Source organism: Schistocerca americana, chromosome 2 (assembly GCF_021461395.2).
Source record: "Schistocerca americana isolate TAMUIC-IGC-003095 chromosome 2, iqSchAmer2.1, whole genome shotgun sequence".
NCBI lineage: Eukaryota > Metazoa > Arthropoda > Insecta > Orthoptera > Acrididae > Schistocerca > Schistocerca americana.
The window spans coordinates 253,654,033-253,677,656 of NC_060120.1; the positions used below are offsets into that span (position 1 = coordinate 253,654,033).

General features: G+C 44.3%; 1 protein-coding gene across 1 annotated transcript in view; it reads right to left on the minus strand.

Moving 5' to 3' along the window:
- Positions 1–493: 493 nt before the first annotated feature.
- LOC124593933 (serpin B6-like) overlaps positions 494–23,624 on the minus strand; it is a 220,069-nt gene continuing 196,938 nt past the window's right edge. The window contains exon 8 of the mRNA XM_047132282.1: positions 494–630. Within this exon, the coding sequence (XP_046988238.1) occupies positions 494–630 (137 nt within the window). The remainder of the gene's footprint in view (positions 631–23,624) is intronic.

A 23,624-nucleotide genomic window follows, 5' to 3' on the forward strand; every position in this document is an offset into this window, starting at 1 on the left:
GATCTATTCGAACGAAAAGTAGATTCAATCTAATGCCTAGTGATTTTACTGACAGACAAGTGTTTCGTAGTTGAAGTACTGTGGATACTCTTTTTTTCTGATAGAATTTTCTGAAAATGAGAAATGCTTTTCTTTTGAAACAGAACTTTACTAAGTTGGATACTGATAGTTATACAGAGTCAAATTGTTTACACCATTAAAACACTCTTGAATTCTTAATGTTTTAACCTGCACTATCATTAAACACTCGACTGGCGGCGCATTACAGTGGACTTCCTATGAATTTTATTATACACATACAGTTTATTCTTTTGACGCTTGCAGTTAATCAGTATCCGTTGCTGAATTAATTCAGTAATGTCATTAGTGGCCAAAATGAGGGATAGCAAAGTATCCAAGTGTATTTTATTACTTTTACAATGTTCAAAAATTTTTTGCCTCAAACGTAACACGACAGATGTCCAGAATTACGACAAACAATTTGGTTTTCAATTTAAGTAGTGGGGGCACAGACCCGTCCAGCGAAGAGCACAGTTCTTGTCTCTTCATCTAGAATGAAGAACGTGAAGGGGTGGTCAGCCTTGAACACGGTCGGCGCACTCCAGGCAGAGTAGGTGACGATCGTAACAGCTGAAAAAGACAAAAGGTCATTCACACCATTCCCTCTTTCTTCTCTCGTATGACTAAGATACATAACTGACGTTTTGAAAAGGTGAATAATGGCTATTTTCCCGTTTATTCTGACTTCAAGGCAAACAGCTTAAGGTTTTGGCTACTGTGTTAAGGACATAGTCATTTGTCTTCTTTCTTTCTAAATCGTTTGTAGCTGTGCACAAAAATAGTTTTACTTCGCTTTACCAAGTAATGCGTTAAAGGTCTGCTCTACTATGCAGGGCGATAATTATTTAAACCGACCAACTCTGGGAGGTTGCACGAGAAACTAAAATCATTTTTCTGTAATGTTGTAATTACCTGTGAGCATATTTTAATCTGGTAGAGGGCGTATTCCCTATGAGCACTCGTGCAATTACGCATAACATGGGGACGAATCAGACGAATGTAAGAGACGTCCTTCATCAGCAACTGGTAATCCACTTCACTTACAGCGTGTACAGTCCGCGGCTCGTGGTCTTGTGGTAGAGTTCTCCTTCCCGCGCTCAGGGTCCCGGGTTCGATTTCCGGTGGGGTCAGGGATTTTCTCTGCCTCGAGATGACTGAGTGTTGTGTGTCTTTCATCATCATTTCATCCTCGTTCACTCGCAAGTCGCCGTAGTGACGTTAAAGAACTTGTGGAGCGGTGGCCGAACCGCCCCGCGAGGGGTCTCCCGGCCACCAATGCCATACGCTCATTACTATCATTACAGCGTGTACACAACCTGGAACCAGATGATTATCCACTCAGAGTACAGTTTTCGCACTGGTACCTGGAACAGTCAGATGCCTTCTACATTTCAGTCCTCTGTGCTGTTGACAGGTGAAGCAACGTCCGAGCATGATGGGGTCTTCAACATCCACAGTTCGCTTGTTTTGAGTGAGGTTAATCCATACGCCACATTTTCTCGCACTCATCAACTGTTCTACGTGAATGTGTGAGCAGATGTTGTTGACTGTTTAACTGAGCCATATCTCCTAAAGCCACTAAATGATAAGCATTATTACAATTTCGTCGTCAGAGCACTGCCAAAGTTGCTGGATGACTTTTCTCACATGATATACTGAGAACTATGGATGAAGGGCAACAGGCAGATTCCATATTTCTAGATTTCCGGAAAGAATCTGACAAGGTTCCCCCTTGCAGGCTGTTAACGAAGGTACGATCATATGGAAGAAGTTCACAGCTATGCGAGTGGCTCGAAGACTTCTTAAGTAACAGAACCCAGTATATTGTCCTCGACGGCGAGTGTTCATCAGGGACAAAGGTATCGTCAGGAGTGTCCCAGGAAGTGTGACAGGACCGTTGTTGTTTCCTATACGCATAAAAGATTTGGCGGACAGGGTGTGCAGCAATCTGCGTTTGTTTGCTGATACTGTGGTGTACGGTAAGGTGTCGACGTTGAGTGACTATAGGAAGATACAAGACTACTTAAACAAAATTTCCAGTTGGTGTGATAAATGGCAACTATCTCTAAAAGTGGAACACTGTACGTTAATGCGGATAAGTAGCAAGAACAAATCTGTGATGTTCGGATGCAGTATTACTAGTGAGCTGCTTGACACAGTAAAGTCGTTTAAATATCTGGCCGTAACGTTGCAAAGCGATGTGAAATGGTACGAGCACAAGAGAGCTGCGGTGGAGAAGGCGAATGGTAGACTTCTGTTTATTGGGAGAATTTTAGGAAACAGTACTTCAATCATACGAGACCGCATATAAGACGCTGGTGCGACCTTATCTTGAGTACTGCTCGAGTATTTGGCGTACGTACCAGGTCGGATTGAAGGAAGACACCGAAGCAATTCAGAGGCGGGCTGCTAGGTTTGTTACCAGTAGGTTCGCATAAAACGGTAAGTGTTACTGAGATGCTTCAGGAACTCAAATGGGAATCCCTAGAGGAAGGGCGACGATCTTTTCGAGAAACACTATTGAGAAAATTTAGAAGGGCGGCATTTGAAGCTGGCTGCCGAGCAATTCTACCGCAACCAACATACACTGCGTGCAAGTACCACGAAGATAAGATAAAAGAAATTGGGGCTCATACCGCGGCATACCCAGTCGTTTTTCCCTCACTCATATTTGCGAGTAGAACAGGAAGGGAAATTACTAGTAGTGGTACAGGGCACCCTCCTCCACGCATCGTACGGTGACATGAGGAGTATCTGTGTACTTGGAAACGCAGATGACGAGCCACTCGCCACAAGACAGCGCGTGTTTTTCCAGCACGACGCGCCGCCGACATATTTCAGTCGCCCTGTGCGTCGATTCTTGAACCGACAGTTTCAGAAAAAGTAGATTGGCAATGGTGATTGTGTACCATGTCTTATTCGATTCCTTGATTTGACTCCACTGGACTTTTTTGTGTGACGAGAGATGTTGAAAGTCTACCCCTTGTTTGTTAAGCTGATTAATTTTCATGTAAGGAGTATTTCCCTTTAATATAAGCGGACGCAGTGCTCCATGGTTCCCATTTCTACCGCTATGTGTCTAATTCTTTCAATTAGACCCGATAAACTGAGATATGGAGAATCAAACCCGCTAGAAAATATAGTATTCTAATTCAAAAATGAAGCAACGGATAACGCAACATCGGTGAATGGCCATGGAACAATACGTGCACATTAGGGACCGTAAGACTTTTTTTCTGATACTGTGAATTCAGTTAGTCGAATGAAGTGCATAATGAATACAATGGATATGCCTGGATTGAAAATTCATAGAATATAGTCATTATCTCAGTGGTATGGATGAAGGATAGTAAATAACGCTAAGAGAGAATTTAAATTATCGTTCTGATTTATTTCGATAATATTTAAGAAAACTATTATTCTGTGACAAAACATTTAAGAAAACTATTACTCTCTGTGACAAAACATTTAAGGAAACTGTTATTCCTTGTGACAAAACGTACATGAAATCTATTATATTTAAGAAAACTACCACTCTCAGTGACAAAACCTACATGAAGCACTCACTATCTCTTGTATCTTGTCATACGGGAAACATAGACAACACTTCGTCGCCAGTTACATCTACTAATGATTAAAATGGGTAAAAATTAATGTTACTGAATGGTGGCCTCTTAACACCATTTAGTTATTGTCACACCTATTTAACGCGCCGAGTAGGGAAGGATATTACCTTTCACTCTCTCAAACATTGTTACTACACATGCAGTACCGTGCGGATAAGTTCATGTTGAAACCGCGTATTATGCAACCGCAATGCAGCGTGAGCAAACCAGCCCAGGCTTCATGACTCCACATTATTCATACTATGATTAACGAATGGCAAATCCAGTGACTACCGTTATGAACGCGGGCAACACGTGGCCAAATTCGACAGCAAAGAAACGAGTAAAATAAACCGTTGAATCATGAAAAATTTGTATTGCTTGTATCCAGAACGAAACCACGCAGCAAATGAAACATTAATGAACCTATCCGCTATTGACCTCAGAATAAGAACCGTTGGTTCATGCCCCCTGTCACCTCGCGTCTAAGTCCGCTAGTTGAAACCAGTTCATCTGAAAAATTTCTACAAATGAAATATCGCTGAACGTTTCCCGGCATTAATTCACACCCGAACATGTATCATAATCAATATTACCCCAAAAAACCTACATTATGACTAACTTTTCTCACCATCAATGACGAGCGCCTCACCCCTGCGTCCGTCTCGTTCTATCGGCGGCTCCAGAGTGTCCTAACATGGCGCGTTCCAGGACCCACCGCCAACTGGGGGTAGGACCTCAGTGAGAACCAACCTCAAAAACTCTGTCCTGCTCATCCCCACTATCTTTGGAATCACGAACTCTCTGCCGAATCTGCTCACGTTGTTATGTTGGTGCTAAACTACCCTACTGCTACCATCTTTGACTAACCTAGTTTATTATATATTCCATGCATAATTACGTTTATCCATCCACATACATCATGGGATCAAAGGATGAGAGGAGGTGTGACACCAACAGAAGAAGAAATATACACTGAAGCATTCTTGAATCCAGAGGTTTATTAGCTAGGCGAAACATAGAAAAGGACACTCTCGGCGTAAAATGAATTATTAAACATGTAGAAATTAGTCAGTTAAATGAAGCGTAAACCTGTGACGTTTCAATGAGCAACCTTGTTTACAAAACCTCTGTTGAATCAGAAGAGGATCTGGCTGCCTGGTTAGCACCAGCAGCAGCAGGAATTAAGGACGCTCATGCAGTCTTTGATCGTGTTAGACAGAACGTGACCCAATGGTGTAACCTCTGTTTACAAGACAACGGAGGCATTTTTGAGCCTCCACAGTAATTGGGTTGTGTTAATGTTGTTGACTCTTGGTAACAAAGAATTAAAATTTCTGTTACGTCTAGCCTTGTCAAGTATTGTCCCTATGCGCTTCGTCAAATATGTGGAGTCCAGGCCGGCCGCGGTGATCTAGCGGTTCTAGGCGCTCAGTCCGGAGCCGCGCGACTGCTACGGTCGCAGGTTCGAATCCTGCCTCTGGCATGGATGTGTGTGATGTCCTTAGGTTAGTTAGGTTTAAGTAGTTCTAAGTTCTAGGGGACTGATGACTACAGATGTTAAGTCCCATAGTGCTCAGAGCCATTTGAACCATTTGTGGAGTCCAGGAATCCTACGTACTCGGTTCGTTAGACAAACAATTCAAACAAGTCGTGTTAATGAGTTTTATTACAAATTGAACACAGACAATACTTAACTTTGCAATCACACAGATGTGTCGCAAGCAAAGGGTGACATACAAAATAAGCAATGTCCTCAGTATAGACAATTCAAAGTCTGCGCTACTTTGGTAGTAGAAGCGAAGTAACTAGAGTTGACGCTTCTATACAAGCTGCTAATCTTGAAGCTACTATTCAACTGGGGCGTCGCCAGTTGGTCGCGGAGCTTATGTCCTACTGTCGTGTTGTCCTGGAGAGGGGTCTGTAAGCGTGCGATTGGTTGATGTCTTCTCACAGCACTTCACTAATAAATTATAATCATTTCAAAGGTTAAACACCACACAGGGAGACGGCTGCAAAATTTTGCCGACTCCAACACACCATCACGTTGCTGCTTGCGGGGACAGCCCTGGATGGAACCACTAGTAATCAACGATAAGCTGTCACAACGGTTGAACTTTCGTGACAGGTTCACTGATTACTCAAATTCAGTATGCAGGTGCGGTGGGCGACGAACTTAGCAGTTCTCGCAGCTAGTGCCTCACAACTCCGACCGCGCGTGCACGCCGCCAGCGGCCCCGACCTGACCACACGCCGCAGAGACTTCGTCGCTCCTCCATCGCAACCGACCGACTGGCTACTCCAGTACGCAGACAGCATTCATCTGCTCAGCGGAAATCACAGAAGCTACACACAGTTCCACGTAAACACTTGCACTAAGAACTCCGACAATCCTAAAGCCAATAACTGTAGAACAACAAGGAGAAATGACAAGTCACACACACAGAGAATTTCCATAAGCGGTCAGCGACCAAATAAACGTCGTCCGATGAGGCGACTGACCGAACGACCAACCCAGGTCGTCCCCACTCTAGTTATGAGTGTCGCCAGCGGTCGGGTGAGTCTTGGCTGTCCGGAGCTCACTGCAGCTCAGCTCCAACCCAACTCAACTCGATGTCCGTTCGGAACTCGGAGACACCGCGACACGGGCACACTGGCTCGGACCCACCCATGCAGAGGTAACTCTTGTCCATCGGCGATGACATCTCTGCACGAGGAAGGAACCGACCCACGTCCTTCAAGATGAGCAACTGACGAGGCCCAGAAACGGCCAAAACTCCAAATACACGTCGCCGAATGAGACGACCAACCGAACGACCAACCAACGGTTGTCCCGCTCCAATCTCCTTCTGTCGGACAGTTCATGTGTGTGGCCAGCGGTCGGCAAGTACCGGCTGTCCGCGCCTCACTGGCGCTCCGTCCCCGACTGAACTCCCGACATACGACGACCCGGAAATACTCGCGGTCGCTCCAGACATGGTACGACAGTGCCCTTATCCATAAGCGCTGCTGCTGCCACTCACGGGCAAGCAACCAAGCAACCTAGTGACGCCAGTAAATCGAATTAAAAGAAAAACGAGGCGACAGAACCGCAAAAACAAGATGACGAGCAATAAACGGCATAACCGCGAGCCGCGCGCGGCTCATGTACATTAATTTCAAATGAAGACGTTGGTGATACATTCAATGTACTGCTGTGGTTTTTCTCTCGAACTGTTTATCCCTATGCTTTAAACTATATTTAAGAAACAATTATTTGCTATCTACGATCATCATTTATAGCCCTTCAATTCAAGTCAAATGTGATATTATCCTGGTTTGGGACTGGTTTTCCTGTCTCTTGTTTCACTACGTTCCATCTATCTTTAAGTCTATTGTTGGAATTACTTTCTGACGTTATCTGCATGTTCCTTGATTTTTTAATAACTTCGCTTAGCAATTTTGAGTAGTTTTTGTAGTATGCGTCTACGTCAGGATCTCTACTTGTTCGTGTCAATACATACACTGAAGCGTCAAAGAAAGCGATACAGGCATGCGTATTCAAATAGAGAGATACGTAAACAGGCAGAATACGAAACTGCAGTCGACAACGTATATATAAGACAATGAGTGTCTGGCACAGTTGTTAGATCGGTTCAAATGGTTCAAATGGCTCTGAGCACTATGGGACTCAACTGCTGAGGTCATCAGTCCCCTAGAACTTAGAACTAGTTAAACCTAACTAACCTAAGGACATCACAAACATCCATGCCCGAGGCAGGATTCGAACCTGCGACCGTAGCGGTCTCGCGGTTCCAGACTGCAGCGCCTTTAACCGCACGGCCACTTCGGCCGGCCGTTAGATCGGTTACTGCTGCTACAATGGAAAGTTATCAAGATTTCAGCGAATTTGATTGTGGTGTTAGTCGGTGGACGAGTGAAGGAAGGCAGCATTTCCCAGGTAGTGATGAAGTGGGGATTTTCTTATACGACCATTTCACGAGTGTATCGTGAATATCAGGAATCCGGTAAAACATCAAATCTCCGACATCGCTGTGGCCGGAAAAATATCCTACAAGAACGGGACCAACGACAACTGAAGAGAATCGTTCAACCTGACAGAAGTACAACCCTTCGGCAAATTGCTACAGATTTTAATGCTGGGCCATCAAGTGTCAGCGTGCGAACCATTCAACGAAACGTCATTCATATGGGCTTTCGGAGCCGAAGGCCCAATCGTGTATCCTTGATGACTGCACGACACAAAACCATACGCCTCGCCTGGGCCCATCAACATCGACATTGGACTGTTGATGACTGGGAACATGTTGCCTGGTCGGACGAGTCTCTTTCGCCTGCCTCGAGCTGACTGGGTGTTTGTGTTGTCCTCATCATTTCATGATTCATGAAAGTAGCGAGTTTGGACTGAGCAAAGGTTGGGTATTTGTATGGGCGCTGATAATCGCGCAGTTGAGCGCCCCACAAACCAATCATCGGAAGAATCTCGTTTCAAATTGTATCGAGCTGAGGACGTATATGGGTATGGAGACAGCCTCATGAATTCATGGACCCTGCATGTCAGCAGGACACTGCTCAAGCTGGTGGAGGCTCTGTAATGGTGTGGGACTTGTGCAGTTGGAGTGATATGAGACCCCTGATATGTCTAGATACAACTCTGACGAGTGATACGTACTTAGGCATCCTGTCTGATCACCTGCTTCCATTCGTATCCACTGTGCATTCCGACGGACTTGGGCAACTGTAGCAGCACAAAGCGATACCCCACACGTCCAGAATTGCCACAGAGTGGCTCCAGAAATACCCTCCCGAGGGTAAACACTACCACTGGTCACCAAACTCCCCAGACATCAACATTATTGAGCATATCTGGGATACCTTGCAGCGTGCTGTTCAGAAGACATGTCCACCCCCTCGTACTCTTACGATGCCACGTCGTGCTGCAGCACTTCTGCTTGCTCGCGGAGGCCCTACGCGGTATCAGGGAGGTGACCAGTTTCTCTGACTCTTCAATGGACATTTCCTATGTGCTTTCACATATGTTTTTTTACATGGCTGTTAATGACCTTTATGATTAGCTAACGCAGAAAGTTGTTTTCAAATAATGACATGAATTTATCTTGAAATATATTAAATTTTATTTGGTTATCACTAAGTATTCTGATGTTCACTGAGAAGTATCTATACTGTAACACACTATATTACTTATGCTAAGTGTGTATCATGATCAGAGAGAACATTTGTTACTCGGCAAGCAGGTATTTTCTTGCTTTGAGCTTCACTAAAGGAAACGTAGTCAGTTACGGTCCTACAGTCATTGTCGACCTGGGTCGAAAAATTAATTACTGAGATCAAATTTTATGAGCCAAATAAAGTGTCATACAAGAATACTTTTTAAAACTACATTGAAATCACCATAGACTATTAAATACTTGTTGCTGTTTGATAGATACCATAGTAAGAAATCAAAATTCTTCATAAACTGTTATAATTTCCCGGTGGGGATATATATACAGTTACAATTAAAAATGAACATTTTTAGTGTTAATCCAGATGCGCACACGTCTACGTGCTAATCTCCACAAAACTTACTTGGCTGAATGTTTTTGAAATTATGTTCTGTCTTTATATGTGTAAAAACTCCTTTTATCATACCAGTTCTTCGGGAGTAAGGTGATATTATATTTGACTCCTCCAAATCTTCGATGACCAGAAAGGCACAGGAGGTCTATACTTTCAGACCTCACTAAATTTTGCAAATAAGAAGCTCTTCTGCCTCAGTACATAATTCTCAAATATTCTGATGACAAAAGCTAAATCTAAGTTTCTCTGCATTCTTAAGTATTTTGTGGGGCTGTTCTGTTAATTCAACTTATTTTATGACAGAGTGCAGAATCTTAATTCTAACGTAAGAAAGGTACCTCACTGACACCAGTAAATGTACCTCCCACACGTTTTCTGCAAGAAGCGCAGTCAACCTATCTTTCCCCCTTATTCAGGTATAGGCTATATCTAGTGTGTTCACAGTTCCAAACTGTAGCAACAGGCACTTCACTCATATACAGTCTCATTTCAATTAGCATCAGCCTGCTCAGCTCAATGTTCACGCGACTCACAGTAGTGCTAACCCAGGTCTGGTCATGGAACTGTAGGACCTTCACGTCACTCACACTCGTATATTTACTTGGTATCCCTATTTCAACCAGGTCACCTACGAGTATAATGATGTAATTTCTGTCTTTAGGCAGGCTATTTCCTGCTCCGCCTAGGTGACAATTGATTGTCTTTGTCGAAATCCTTACACAGATTCTCTATGTCCTATGTCACCTGGCTAAGGCTAACACTTGGCTTCACAAGTACCATGTTCCTAATTTTTCCTGTACCGTCTGGCCTACACCCTTGCCGTGGGTACTACCTACCAGCAAGACTCCTTTCTTCCTACTCTCTTTTGGTACCGTTCTACACTTAGTTTCTTTCGCTAGAAGTTTGCTGCACCCTACTGTGACCTACAGCTGTATCAGGCTCTTCGCCTCCTACTTCAAGTGACAAATCAAACTTATTAGAGACTGTAAACTCAAATTTAAATGAAACAGTTGAACTGTTCCTCTTTAGCCCATTACTTGTGATCTTATCCAGTTCCCAAGATCTTTATCTCCCTTCAATCTGTCTATTTCAAATTTCACGTAATATAATTCAGCCTGAAAGGCGCGTATCTTCGCTGCCTGTTCAGGGATTCTCTTGTCCTACCTGCTGAACGTACATTTCCATGGGAGAATTTCGCTGAGTTCCCCATCTAGTTTTCCACTACAGCCGCCACATTGGAATTCCAACCCAGACTCTACACATAACGCTCCCATGTCTGCCTACCCTATGACAACACCTACATTGCAACATAGATTAAACTCATGAAAATTATATTTAAACACTGAACGCACTTTACACCACATGAATGTTCGTAATTTACAAAACGCAAAAATTTGGCCTAAAGGTTAGCGCATCAGGTAGGTGTATGACACAATGTAAAAAACAAGGACTCAGCACTCACTTCAGTGTTAATTAACTTGTTCTCAATAAAATGAAACTTTTAATCGCAATTTATCACACGTATTAGTTGATACTATACAATTTTTACTATCGGCAAAATGCTGCCTACTATGTGTAATACACTCCTGGAAATGGAAAAAAGAACACATTGACACCGGTGTGTCAGATCCACCATACTTGCTCCGGACACTGCGAGAGGGCTGTACAAGCAATGATCACACGCACGGCACAGCAGACACACCAGGAACCGCGGTGTTGGCCGTCGAATGGCGCTAGCTGCGCAGCATTTGTGCACCGCCGTCGTCAATGTCAGCCAGTTTGCCGTGGCATACGGAGCTCCATCGCAGTCTTTAACACTGGTAGCATGCCGCGACAGCGTGGACGTGAACCGTATGTGCAGTTGACGGACTTTGAGCGAGGGCGTATAGTGGGCATGCGGGAGGCCGGGTGGACGTACCACCGAATTGCTCAACACGTGGGGCGTGAGGTCTCCACAGTACATCGATGTTGTCGCCAGTGGTCGGCGGAAGGTGCACGTGCCCGTCGACCTGGGACCGGACCGCAGCGACGCACGGATGCACGCTAAGACCGTAGGATCCTACGCAGTGCCGTAGGGGACCGCACCGCCACTTCCCAGCAAATTAGGGACACTGTTGCTCCTGGGGTATCGGCGAGGACCATTCGCAACCGTCTCCATGAAGTTGGGCTACGGTCCCGCACACCGTTAGGCCGTCTTCCGCTCACGCCCCAACACCGTGCAGCCCGCCTCCAGTGGTGTCGCGACAGGCGTGAATGGAGGGACGAATGGAGACGTGTCGTCTTCAGCGATGAGAGTCGCTTCTGCCTTGGTGCCAATGATGGTCGTATGCGTGTTTGGCGCCGTGCAGGTGAGCGCCACAATCAGGACTGCATACGACCGAGGCACACAGGGCCAACACCCGGCATCATGGCGTGGGGAGCGATCTCCTACACTGGCCGTACACCACTGGTGATCGTCGAGGGGACACTGAATAGTGCACGGTACATCCAAACCGTCATCGAACCCATCGTTCTACCATTCCTAGACCGGCAAGGGAACTTGCTGTTCCAACAGGACAATGCACGTCCGCATGTATCCCGTGCAACCCAACGTGCTCTAGAAGGTGTAAGTCAACTACCCTGGCCAGCAAGATCTCCGGATCTGTCCCCCATTGAGTATGTTTGGGACTGGATGAAGCGTCGTCTCACGCGGTCTGCACGTCCAGCACGAACGCTGGTCCAACTGAGGCGCCAGGTGGAAATGGCATGGCAAGCCGTTCCACAGGACTACATCCAGCATCTCTACGATCGTCCCCATGGGAGAATAGCAGCCTGCATTGCTGCGAAAGGTGGATATACACTGTACTAGTGCCGACATTGTGCATGCTCTGTTGCCTGTGTCTATGTGCCTGTGGTTCTGTCAGTGTGATCATGTGATGTATCTGACCCCAGGAATGTGTAAATAAAGTTTCCCCTTCCTGGGACAATGAATTCACGGTGTTCTTATTTCAATTTCCAGGAGTGTACATAAAAGATAAGGCTTGTCAGCAAGACCTCGAAAAGTTTGTGACTTAATTATTTCAGGTTTTTGGCACTTTACTCTAATAAACTTTCAGATGGACAGAGGCCATATATTTATTAACATATTTGATATATAAATATCTAGAGAGGTGAAACATTTTTAGCAGATATCGTAAAAATTCTTGACTGATTTACTTCGAATTTTTACATAATAGTTTAATAAACATCTGAATGGACAGAAGCTATATATTTTAGTAGTATGTAATATATAAATAAACATATGTAATACATAAAGGAGAAACGTTATAGCAAGAATCTAAAAAAAGCTCTTGACGATTTACTTCAAATTTTTACGTGATACTCTAAGAAAGATTTGGCTGGACATAGACCATATATTTTTAGTATATGTATTATATAAATAAGAAATATTTAATGGGGAAACATTGTTAACAAAAAACGTGAAAATTTTTGATTGATTTATTTCAAATGTTTACACGATACTCTAATAAAATTTGGAGAGACATAGGCTACATAATTATAATATATCACATACACTGAAGAGCCAAAGAAACTGGTACAACCGCCTAATATCGTGTAGAGCTCCCGCGGGCACGCAGAAGTGCCGCAGCGCGATGTGGCATGGACTCAACTAATGTCTGAAGTAGTGCTGGAGGAAATTGACTAATTGACTCCATATATCATGCACGGCTGTCTACAAATCTGTAAGAGTACGAGGGGCTGGAGATCTCTTCTGAAAAGCACGTTGCAGGACATCCCAGATATGCCCAATGTTCGTGTCCGGGGAGTTTGGTGGGGAACGGACGTATTTAAACTCAGAACAGTGTTCCTGGAGCTACTCTGTAGCAATTCTGGACGTGTTTGGAATTGCCTAAGTCCGTCGGAATCCAGAATGGACATGAATGGATGGATGTGATCAGACAGGATGCTTACGTACGTGTCACCTCTCAGAGTCGTATCCAGACGTATTAGAGGTCCCATATCACTCCAACCGTCCACGCCCCACACCATTACAGAGCCCCCACCAGCTTGAACAGTCCCCTGCTGACATGCAGGGTCCATCGATTCATGAGGTTTTCTCCATATCTGTACACGTCCACGCGCTAGATACAGTTTTAAACAAGACTCGTCCCACCACGCAGCATGTTTCTCCAGTCATCAACAGTCCAATGCTGACAGACACCGGCGAGGCGTAAAGCTATGTGTCGTGCAGTCATCAACTGTAGACGAGTGGGCCTTCGGCTCCGTAAGCCCATATCGCTGATGTTTCGTTGAATGGTTCGGATCTGAGACTTGGCCCAGCCGTGAAGTCTGCAGCAATTTGCGGAAGGGCTGCACTTCCGTCACGTTGAACCATTCTCTTCAGTCGTCGTTGGTTCCATTCTTACAGGATCTTTTTCCAGCCGAAGCGATGTCGGAGATTTGACGTTTTACCAGATTCCTGATATTCACTGTACACTCGTGAAATGGTCGTACGGGAAAATCACCACTTCATCGCTAACTCTGCTATGCAGTGCCCCATCGCTCGTGCGCCGACTACAACACCACGTTCAAACTCGCTTAAAAATTGATAAAGTGCCATTGTAGCAGCAGCCGACAACTGCGCCAGACACTTGCTGTCTTATATAGCCGTTGCTGACCGCAGTGCCGTATTCTTCCTGTTTACATACCTCTGAATTTTGAATACGCATGTTTATACCAGTTTCTTTGGCGCTTCAGTGTGTAAGTATACATGTGAAATATGAAATGGGAAAATGTTGTTAAAATATCTAGAAAATATCTTGGCCAATTGAAAAGCATTAAGCTGTATTGACTGGCCCAAATTGGGGTTGAATGTGGATTCAGTTTAAGGTAACGAAACTTTTGCAGATCGTGCAAACATTTTGTGTTGGACGTGGACCAACTTAGACGGGGGCATCGGATGTGGAATATGAAGGGACGGCAGACGTGGAAGATAGTTCTCGTCTGCAACGGACACTGATGGCGTCCGGTGTTGCAGTCCACAGCAGAGCACTTGATGGCAGGCAGCCACGCCATCAGCAGTCTGCACAAGTTACATAGGTCAGTACGGTGAGAGTAACATGCAGCGTCAGCACATTAGGACAAAAGGAACGTAGGGGTTCAACACCATTTACGGTTCAGCCTTCCCGTGCTCGACAGTACGATCACAGCTGTATGGAAAACTTCTGTATCTTTTTCTAGCCATACAGTCACTTTGCTTGATGTGAAAGCAGGTTTCGGTAAAATTATTAATAAAGGGAGCATATCTCATCCCTCCAGCACTTAACTTTGCAAATCGTCATTTGTATTATCCCAATTCAATTTTCGCCAGCATTTAATTGTGCATTAACTAATGCCTTTTTCATTTTTTGTGTATACAGATTTTTGTAATACACTCCTGGAAATGGAAAAAAGAACACATTGACACCGGTGTGTCAGACCCACCATACTTGCTCCGGACACTGCGAGAGGGCTGTACAAGCAATGATCACACGCACGGCACAACGGACACACCAGGAACCGCGGTGTTGGCCGTCGAATGGCGCTAGCTGCACAGCATTTGTGCACCGCCGCCGTCAGTGTCAGCCAGTTTGCCGTGGCAAACGGAGCTCCATCGCAGTCTTTAACACTGGTAGCATACCGCGACAGCGTGGACGTGAACCGTATGTGCAGTTGACGGACTTTGAGCGAGGGCGTATAGTGGGCATGCGGGAGGCCGGGTGGACGTGCCGCCGAATTGCTCAGCACGTGGGGCGTGAGGTCTCCACAGTACATCGATGTTGTCGCCAGTGGTCGGCGGAAGGTGCACGTGCCCGTCGACCTGGGACCGGACCGCAGCGACGCACGGATGCACGCCAAGACCGTAGGATCCTACGCAGTGCCGTAGGGGACCGCACCGCCACTTCCCAGCAAATTAGGGACACTGTTGCTCCTGGGGTATCGGCGAGGACCATTCGCAACCGTCTCCATGAAGCTGGGCTACGGTCCCGCACACCGTTAGGCCGTCTTCCGCTCACGCCCCAACATCGTGCAGCCCGCCTCCAGTGGTGTCGCGACAGGCGTGAATGGAGGGACGAATGGAGACGTGTGGTCTTCAGCGATGAGAGTCGCTTCTGCCTTGGTGCCAATGATGGTCGTATGCGTGTTTGGCGCCGTGCAGGTGAGCGCCACAATCAGGACTGCATACGACCGAGGCACACAGGGCCAACACCCGGCATCATGGTGTGGGGAGCGATCTCCTACACTGGCCGTACACCACTGGTGATCGTCGAGGGGACACTGAATAGTGCACGGATCCCAACCGTCATCGAACCCATCGTTCTACCATTCCTAGACCGGCAAGGGAACTTGCTGTTCCAACAGGACAATGCACGTCCGCATGTATCCCGTGCCACCCAACGTGCTCTATAAGGTGTAAGTCAACTACCCTGGCCAGCAAGATCTCCGGATCTGTCCCCCATTGAGCATGTTTGGGACTGGATGAAGCGTCGTCTCACGCGGTCTGCACGTCCAGCACGAACGCTGGTCCAACTGAGGCGCCAGGTGGAAATGGCATGGCAAGCCGTTCCACAGGACTACATCCAGCATCTCTACGATCGTCTCCATGGGAGAATAGCAGCCTGCATTGCTGCGAAAGGTGGATATACACTGTACTAGTGCCGACATTGTGCATGCTCTGTTGCCTGTGTCTATGTGCCTGTGGTTCTGTCAGTGTGATCATGTGATGTATCTGACCCCAGGAATGTGTCAATAAAGTTTCCCCTTCCTGGGACAATGAATTCACGGTGTTCTTATTTCAGTTTCCAGGAGTGTATATTCAGAGGTATGCAAATCTTGATTTTATTTAAAATAGTTAGTGAACTGTCGTGATCAGTGTTTGTGAATAAAATAATTGTGAATACCCCTATCTAAGGATAGAAGCTGAAGTTATGCATTAAAATTTATGGCAACGCCAGGATTTGAGCGCAGGTCGGTTGCTTACTAGGGAGATTCGCTAACCAGTACACCACCATGGGAATATGGCTACTGCAGTTGTACGGACTAAACTCGTCCAAGACCCTCCTTAACAGAATCTTCAGTTCATGCCTTTACCCCTTTTGTTAAACTGCCACTATTGCCGAGGCTCTCTGATATTGCAGTAGCACTCCGGCTTCGTAGATAATGGGGAAATCCTGCCTGTTCCTCAGGCGTAGGTGATCTATTGATCTGATGGGATTATATTTTCCTGGAGACATATGAGTCTCTATCTTCGATAAGAACAGAGGCTGAAGTAATGAATTAAAATTTGTACCAAGGCTGGGACTTGAACTGGGGTCTGCTGCCTAACAACCACGAGACGTCGGTTCAGGTCCCAGCCTTGACACAAATTTTAATTCATTACTTCATCTTCTGTCCTTATCGAAGATAAAGCTGAGACTCATGTCTCCAGGAAAATATGATACGACAAAAAGTTAAGTTTCACAGCTAGGGCCGAAATCTTCTAAAGCGTTAATGCAATGCGTCGTGGTTATTTAATCCATCACAGATTCTTAAGCGTGGATGTTTCACAGTTACTTATAACACAGATTGCTTTACTCATGTGGTTTCACGTGACTATTTCAGATTTTTAGACAATACTCTAATACACATTTGGACGGATGTGTGCTATAACTTTTTTCGAACAACAATATACAGACAAGTAACAAGTAAGAAAAACACAGTTAATACTTAAATTTACGTAGCTTGCTGCACAGGATATGTGAAGCAGACGGCAATATACAGCCGTCAAGTACGCTCAGTACGAGCTTTTGTTGAAGTTTCGAGAACATACCTTCACCGAGGAGTCAAGCAGTATATTGCTCCCTCCTGCGTATACCTCGCGAAGAGACTGAGGATAAAATCAGAGATTAGAGTCCTCACAGAGGCGTACCGACAATCTTTCTTTCCACGAACAGTACGAGACTGGAATAGAAGGGACAACCGATAGAGGTACTCAAGGTATCCGCCACACACCGTGAGGTGGCTTGCGAGGTATGGATGTAGATGTAGACCTGCTGGGAGAAATGCTGCATTGTGTTTTTCTTGATGCGGTGCGGTTTCGTTTTCATTCTTGCAGTAGGTTTTAACTACGACAGCATAAACTGATTGGGTAGGTCGGTTGGTATCTTTGGTATACACCTCCCAGCTGCTGCATCTGTGAAGATAGTAACTTCAGCGATTATTTCGCATAGTTTCACCTGCGAATACGTAACTTTACGAAGTTCCGGACGATACAGATATTTTAGCAGTATTCTGGTCATAAGCGAATAAATTACCTACCTAACTAATATTAAAGTTCTCTGTTACAGCCGAATGCAAAGAAGAAAACGAAATAGCACAGTGTTTTGGTTGTTTGGTTTGGGAAAGGCGACCAAATGCGACGTCAGCGGTCCTATCAGATTAGGGAAGGATGGGCAAGGAAATCGGCCATGCCCTTTCAAAGGAACCATCCCGGCATTTGCCTGAAGCGATTTAGGGAAATCACGGAAAACCTAAATCAGGTATGGCCGGACTCTGGTTTGAACTGTCGTCCTCCCAGTTGAGAGTCCAACGTGCCAACAACTGTGCCACCTCGCTCTGTCACAGTGTTGTGTATACAATTTTTGTTTGAAATTATGGAGAAATTTGTCTAATGGTACAAATGTCCTCCTGTCACATTTAAAAACGATTGCGAGAAAGAAAACGAGACCACACATTTTCACAGCACAGCGTAACATTTTCTTCGTTGCAATCGTTTTAACATAAAACCTGTATATTATTAATTTAAAAAATAAGTAACCCGTGTCCATGCTAATAACAGAGTATTGCGTAAAAATTGGAAATAATTCGGGCAAGAGCGTTCAGAGATATTATTCGTTCATATCCAATATGACCTATTAAGTTTTCGATTTACATACCGTCAAATTAAGCAAAGTCGCAACGAGTAGCTCAAAGTTACGTCCTGACACGTTTACCAGGGATACCCTAGATTAGGACGTGTATTCAGTTCCCGTAAATACACTATGTGATCATAAGTATCCGGACACATGGATGAAAATACTTAAAAGTTCGTGGCGCCCTCCATCGGTAAAGCTGGAATTCAGTAGGGTGTTGGCCCACCCTTAGCCTTGATGACAGCTTCCACTCTCGCAGCCAAACGTTCAATTAGGTGCTGGAAGGTTTCTTGGGGAATGGCAGTCCATTCTTCACGGAATGCTGCACCGACGAGAGGTATCGATGTCGATCGATGAGACCTGACACGAAGTCGGCGTTCCAAAACTGCCCAAGGGTGTTGTATAGGATTCAGGTCAGGACTCTATGTGGGCCAGTCCATTGCAGGGATGTTATTTTCGATTTTCGTGTAACCACTCCGCCATTGACCGTGCATTGTGACATTGTGAACAGGTGCTCGATCGTGTTGAAAGAAGAAATCGTCATCCCCGAATTGCTCTTCAACAATGGGAAGAAGCAAGAAGGTGCTTAAAACATCAATGCAGGTCGATGCTGTGATCGTGCCATGCAAAACAACAAGGGTTGCAAGCCCCCACCCCCCTCCATGAAAAACATGACAACACCATAACACCACCGCCTCCGAGTTTTACTGTTGGCACTACACACGTTGGCAGATGACGTTCACCGAGCATTCGCCATACCCACACCCTGCCATCGGATCGCCACATTGTGTACCGTGAATCGTCACTCAACGCAATGCCTTTCCACTGTTCAGTCGTCCAATGTTTACACTCCTTACACCTAGCGGGGCGTCGTTTGGCATTTACCGGCGTGATGTGTGGCTTATGAGCAGCCGCTCGACCATGAAATGCAAGTTTTCTCATCTCACGCCTAACTGTCATCGTACTTACAGTGGAGCCGGATACAGTTTGGAATTCCTGTGTGATGGTCTGGATACCTGTCTATTACACATTACGACCCTCTTCAACTGTAGGCGGTCTCTGTCAGTCAACAGACGAGGTCAGCCTGTACGCTTTTGTGCTGTGCGTGTCCTTTCGCGTTTCCACTTCACTATCACATCGGAAACAGTGGACCTAGGGATGTTTAGGAGTGTGGAAATCTACCGTACAAACGTTTGACACAAGTGACACCCACTCACCTGACCACGTTCGAAGTCCGTAAGTTTCGCGGAGCGCCCCATTCTGCTCCACCATGTATAAAGACTACTGAGGTCGCTGATATGGAGTATCTGGCAGTAGGAGGCAGCACAATGCACCTGGTATGAAAAACGTATGGTTTGGGTGTGTCCGGATACTTTTGATCACATAGTGTACTTATCAGTTACGAAGCACGGTCAGTTTCGCTAGTGTCCATACAAAACTTCAGATGTCGAAAACATTGTTCGTGAAGTTAGCAATGCAATTCCACAAATATTTGGTTTTGACCCCGGTTTGAAGATTTGGCGTCCTTGGAATCTTTGAAGTACATCAGACTCAGATTGCGATCTCTGCAAGGTTGTGTGTGCCATAAAGCGTCAGTTCACTACAACAGCAATGTTCGCCATGGGTCAGTACGCAGTTTATCAAGACTAATTACTCTACAGCAGTACAGGTATCTGGCTTTAAATCAACAATGATGTTTCGCAGAGTGTATGCTCCGCATCTACTGTACAGAGCTTGTAGCTGTTCCAGGAATCTGTAATTCCTACGAAATGTGTATCGTATAATCAGTCTCAGCTTCTTCGAAATACATCTTACAAGCTGCCCCATTTTTATTCTCTCTTCTTTTTTTCTAATGTCTTCTTTCTTCCTTTTTCTAAGTTTAGACTGTGTTGTAATTACTGTGAGGTAGGTATTCTAATATGTCTTAAGTAAGATAGTTATTGCAACATAGACTACTTACTCATTCTAAGACACCTTAATTGTCACGTAAAATTACAAGTGTCTACATTGTATCTTTACTGTAAGGTGTCTGGACTGTTTTAAGAGAGGGTGAATAGCAGAGTAAGGAAGGGGATAAATATTTCACAACACGTTAAATGAGGGCGCAGATACAATGAGGTTTCCTGCCCTTAAATAGCTTTACCGTAAGTTTAAGGAATGTATATGGTTGCGAGCAGATTGATGGATTCATCTTGATGCCCCCCCCCCTAAACATGGAACTTTGGTAATGTCTTACAGCTATAAAGAAACCTACATATTTTATCCGGAGCTATTCTTAATGTGCACCGTTAAAGTTGGTACGGTTATTCAAAATTTTTTCAGTTATGGTGTACTGTTAGGGCAATTTATGATTTGCATTGCTAGAATAACGGTGATACATTATCTTGTTTCGACGTTTTGCAGTGTTTTTCTAAATGTTTCTGAGATAGGCTTGCAGCACTGATATCTGAAACGACGAACTTCTGCAACATGTCATGTCCTTTGTTTCTTCAGAGCCGAAGAAGTCTGTAATCATATTTCCCAGTCGACTGCACTTACTTTGCACATTACTTATTAGTCAAACTCTTCAGGACGAAAATAATTTATAGCACTGATGATGCTTGCATAATAAAAATAACTCATAATACATCAGTTTTGATTGCTGAAGGCTGCTACACTGTGGAAGTCGTCTTGACTGTAGGCACTTAACAAGTCTAGTCTAAAATTATAGAACATTTAGCAGTGAAGTTTATTTAGTGAAAACATCAGTCATCTCTTGCAGACTAGTAATATACGGCAATATAATGTGGTTTCCAGTACGGAACCTTATTTTCCAATTTATTAAAGATAGATCACAGGCAATGTCTGTTTTTCATTTACACTGAAGCCTTAGATTTTTTCCCACTTGTGCATTTAAGGTGGTACAGAGTATAGCCGACCCGCAAACACTAAGACTCTTTCTTGGAGATCTACTATGAAGAATGCAAAAGGATGGTCAGCGCTGAAAATGACCGATGGTGGGGTTGCTGCAGGGAGTGTACCCAATGTCACGACAGCTGCAAAAATAATTACAATAGTTAGACTCATTTGTTTTGTTCTACAGTTTATGTACGAAAGCAAAGAGGTCTTCACTGCAAATTTAAACGTGGCCGTAGCCTCACAGACAAACAAAAACAAAAGCGAAGTCAAAATTAGCCTAAGGAGAGCCATGTGTGGAGCATTTAACGAATTCGATGTAAAAGTCTGTCTACCGACTTTACAGTAAATCCTAAGAAGTTTTTCTTTTACTTAAAATCAATAAACAGATCGAAGCCATCTGTATAGACCCTCTATGACCATAATAGGACTGAAACGGACGACGACAAAGAAAGGGGAAGTACTAAACGTCATTTTCCAAAACTATTTCATAAAGGAAGCTCGCGATGCAGTACCTCCTTTAAATAGTCTCACAGGTGACAAAATAAGTGGCCACTGGACAGAAAAGCAACAGGATTCGCTCTACACAGGGACGGTGACTGGACCTGACTGGGTACCAACTCCGTTCTACATAGAGCATGTGAAAGAATTGTCCCTCTTCTAACAGCAGTGTACCGTAGTAGTCTGGAAGAGCGAAGTGTTTCTGATGATCGAAAAAAAAAAAAAACCCCTGAGGTTACTCCCCTTTTCAAGAAAAGTGGTCGAACAGACGTACAGAACTATAGATCTATATCTCCGATATCGGTCAGTTGTAGAGTTTTGGAACATGCTTCATGTTCACGTATTACGTCATTTCTGGAGGTCGAAAGTTTCTCTGTAGGAATCAACATGCGTTCCGAAAACAATGATAGTGTGAACTGCAGCTCACTCTGTTCGTTCACGAGACACATAAGGCAGTATATACAGGCGCCCAGGTAGGTGCCGTGTTCCTTGGCTTCCAGAAGGTATTCCATACGTTCCGCACTGTCACCTAATGAATTAAATACGAGCGCACGGAACAGCAGACGAACTGAGCGACTAGGCTGAAGAGTTCCTAGCAAACAGAACACAGCATGGAGACAAGTCTTCATAGGTAAAAGTGATTTCGAGCGTGCGTCAGAGGAGTTCTATGAGATCATTACTTTTCAAAATATGGGTACATGCCATAGTAGACAGCATCGAAAGTTCTAAGAGGCTTTTCAAGGATGATGCAGTTGAGCACAAAGTCGCGACGCCGTAAAATTGCACCGAAATACGGGAAGACCTGCAAAGTATCGACGCCTGGTGCAGGGAGTGGTAATTAACTCTCAGCGTAAAGAAATGTCACGTATTGCGAATACATAGAGAGACCCTTTATTGTACGATTACACGATTGCAAAATAATCGCTGGAAGCAGTTACTTCTGTAATATACTAGGAGTATGGGTACGGAGTGATCTGAAGTCAGTGTAGTCACCTGTAAGGCAGATGCCAGACTGACGTTCATAGGAAGGTTCCTCGGGAAATGTAGTCGGTCAACAAAGGAGATGGCTTACAAACCATCCGTTCGACAAATATACCAGAATTTCTTTTCTTCAAAATTTTTGGTAACGTTTATGGGAAACAGCGATTTTGTAGGCTACATAAAATCAGCGAAAGAACAGTTTTACCTTAATTCCAGTGGTATTTTCATTTTGTAAACTAAAATCTCATAACAGATAGATACATATAATGTTTTTGTGGAGTTATTAACAGAATGTTGACTTGAGTGACTACACTAAGATTTTTTCGAGTTTTATTACTAGACAATACGCACTTTTATCACTAGGTTTATACGCTGGCATAATTTTTCGAAAAATACGGTTTATGAGTTTCCAAGCATTTTTTGTGTGAGAAAATAGTGCTGTATTAAGCGATATGACCAACGTTCCGGTTTTATTACATAATCAGACCTATTTTATGATCGGATTTTATACGTTGACGCTGCCAAGTACTATTATTCTTTCGTTATAACAGGTCTGTATTATGAGTATCACAAGCTTTTTGTTGGCAACTTATGGGGGAAAATGTACTGGCGCCACTTCTGAGTATCCTGAGTATCTTTGACAGCTGCGATAGACCTCAGTCGTTACCGTAAAACGTCTTTCATACTCACGCCATCTTACTACGATGTCCCCATGGCAACTGCGTCCGTAGATAGCAAGTTCAAGCCAGAAGGGTGCCCCAATGTTCTACTAAATTTCGTATTATTCAGAACACAGTGTAATTACTGCATAGTTATCATAGATGATAATTATTTTAGATTAATCCATTTTTTTGTTCTATACACATATTCTCTTGATTAAATAACCCATGCTATAGATATTTTATACTAGTTAAGTACATTTTTTCCTCCAGATGGAACAACAAGAAATAAAAGAAATAATTTTTAAATAATATTATTTCATTACTCACGATTTTTAATATTTTGTTCTGTCCTACAGGTAGTGCTGATAATTAGTCACTTTAGATAAACTGTATCTTAAAATGATAAGTAATTTATGTAAATAGTTCATCAG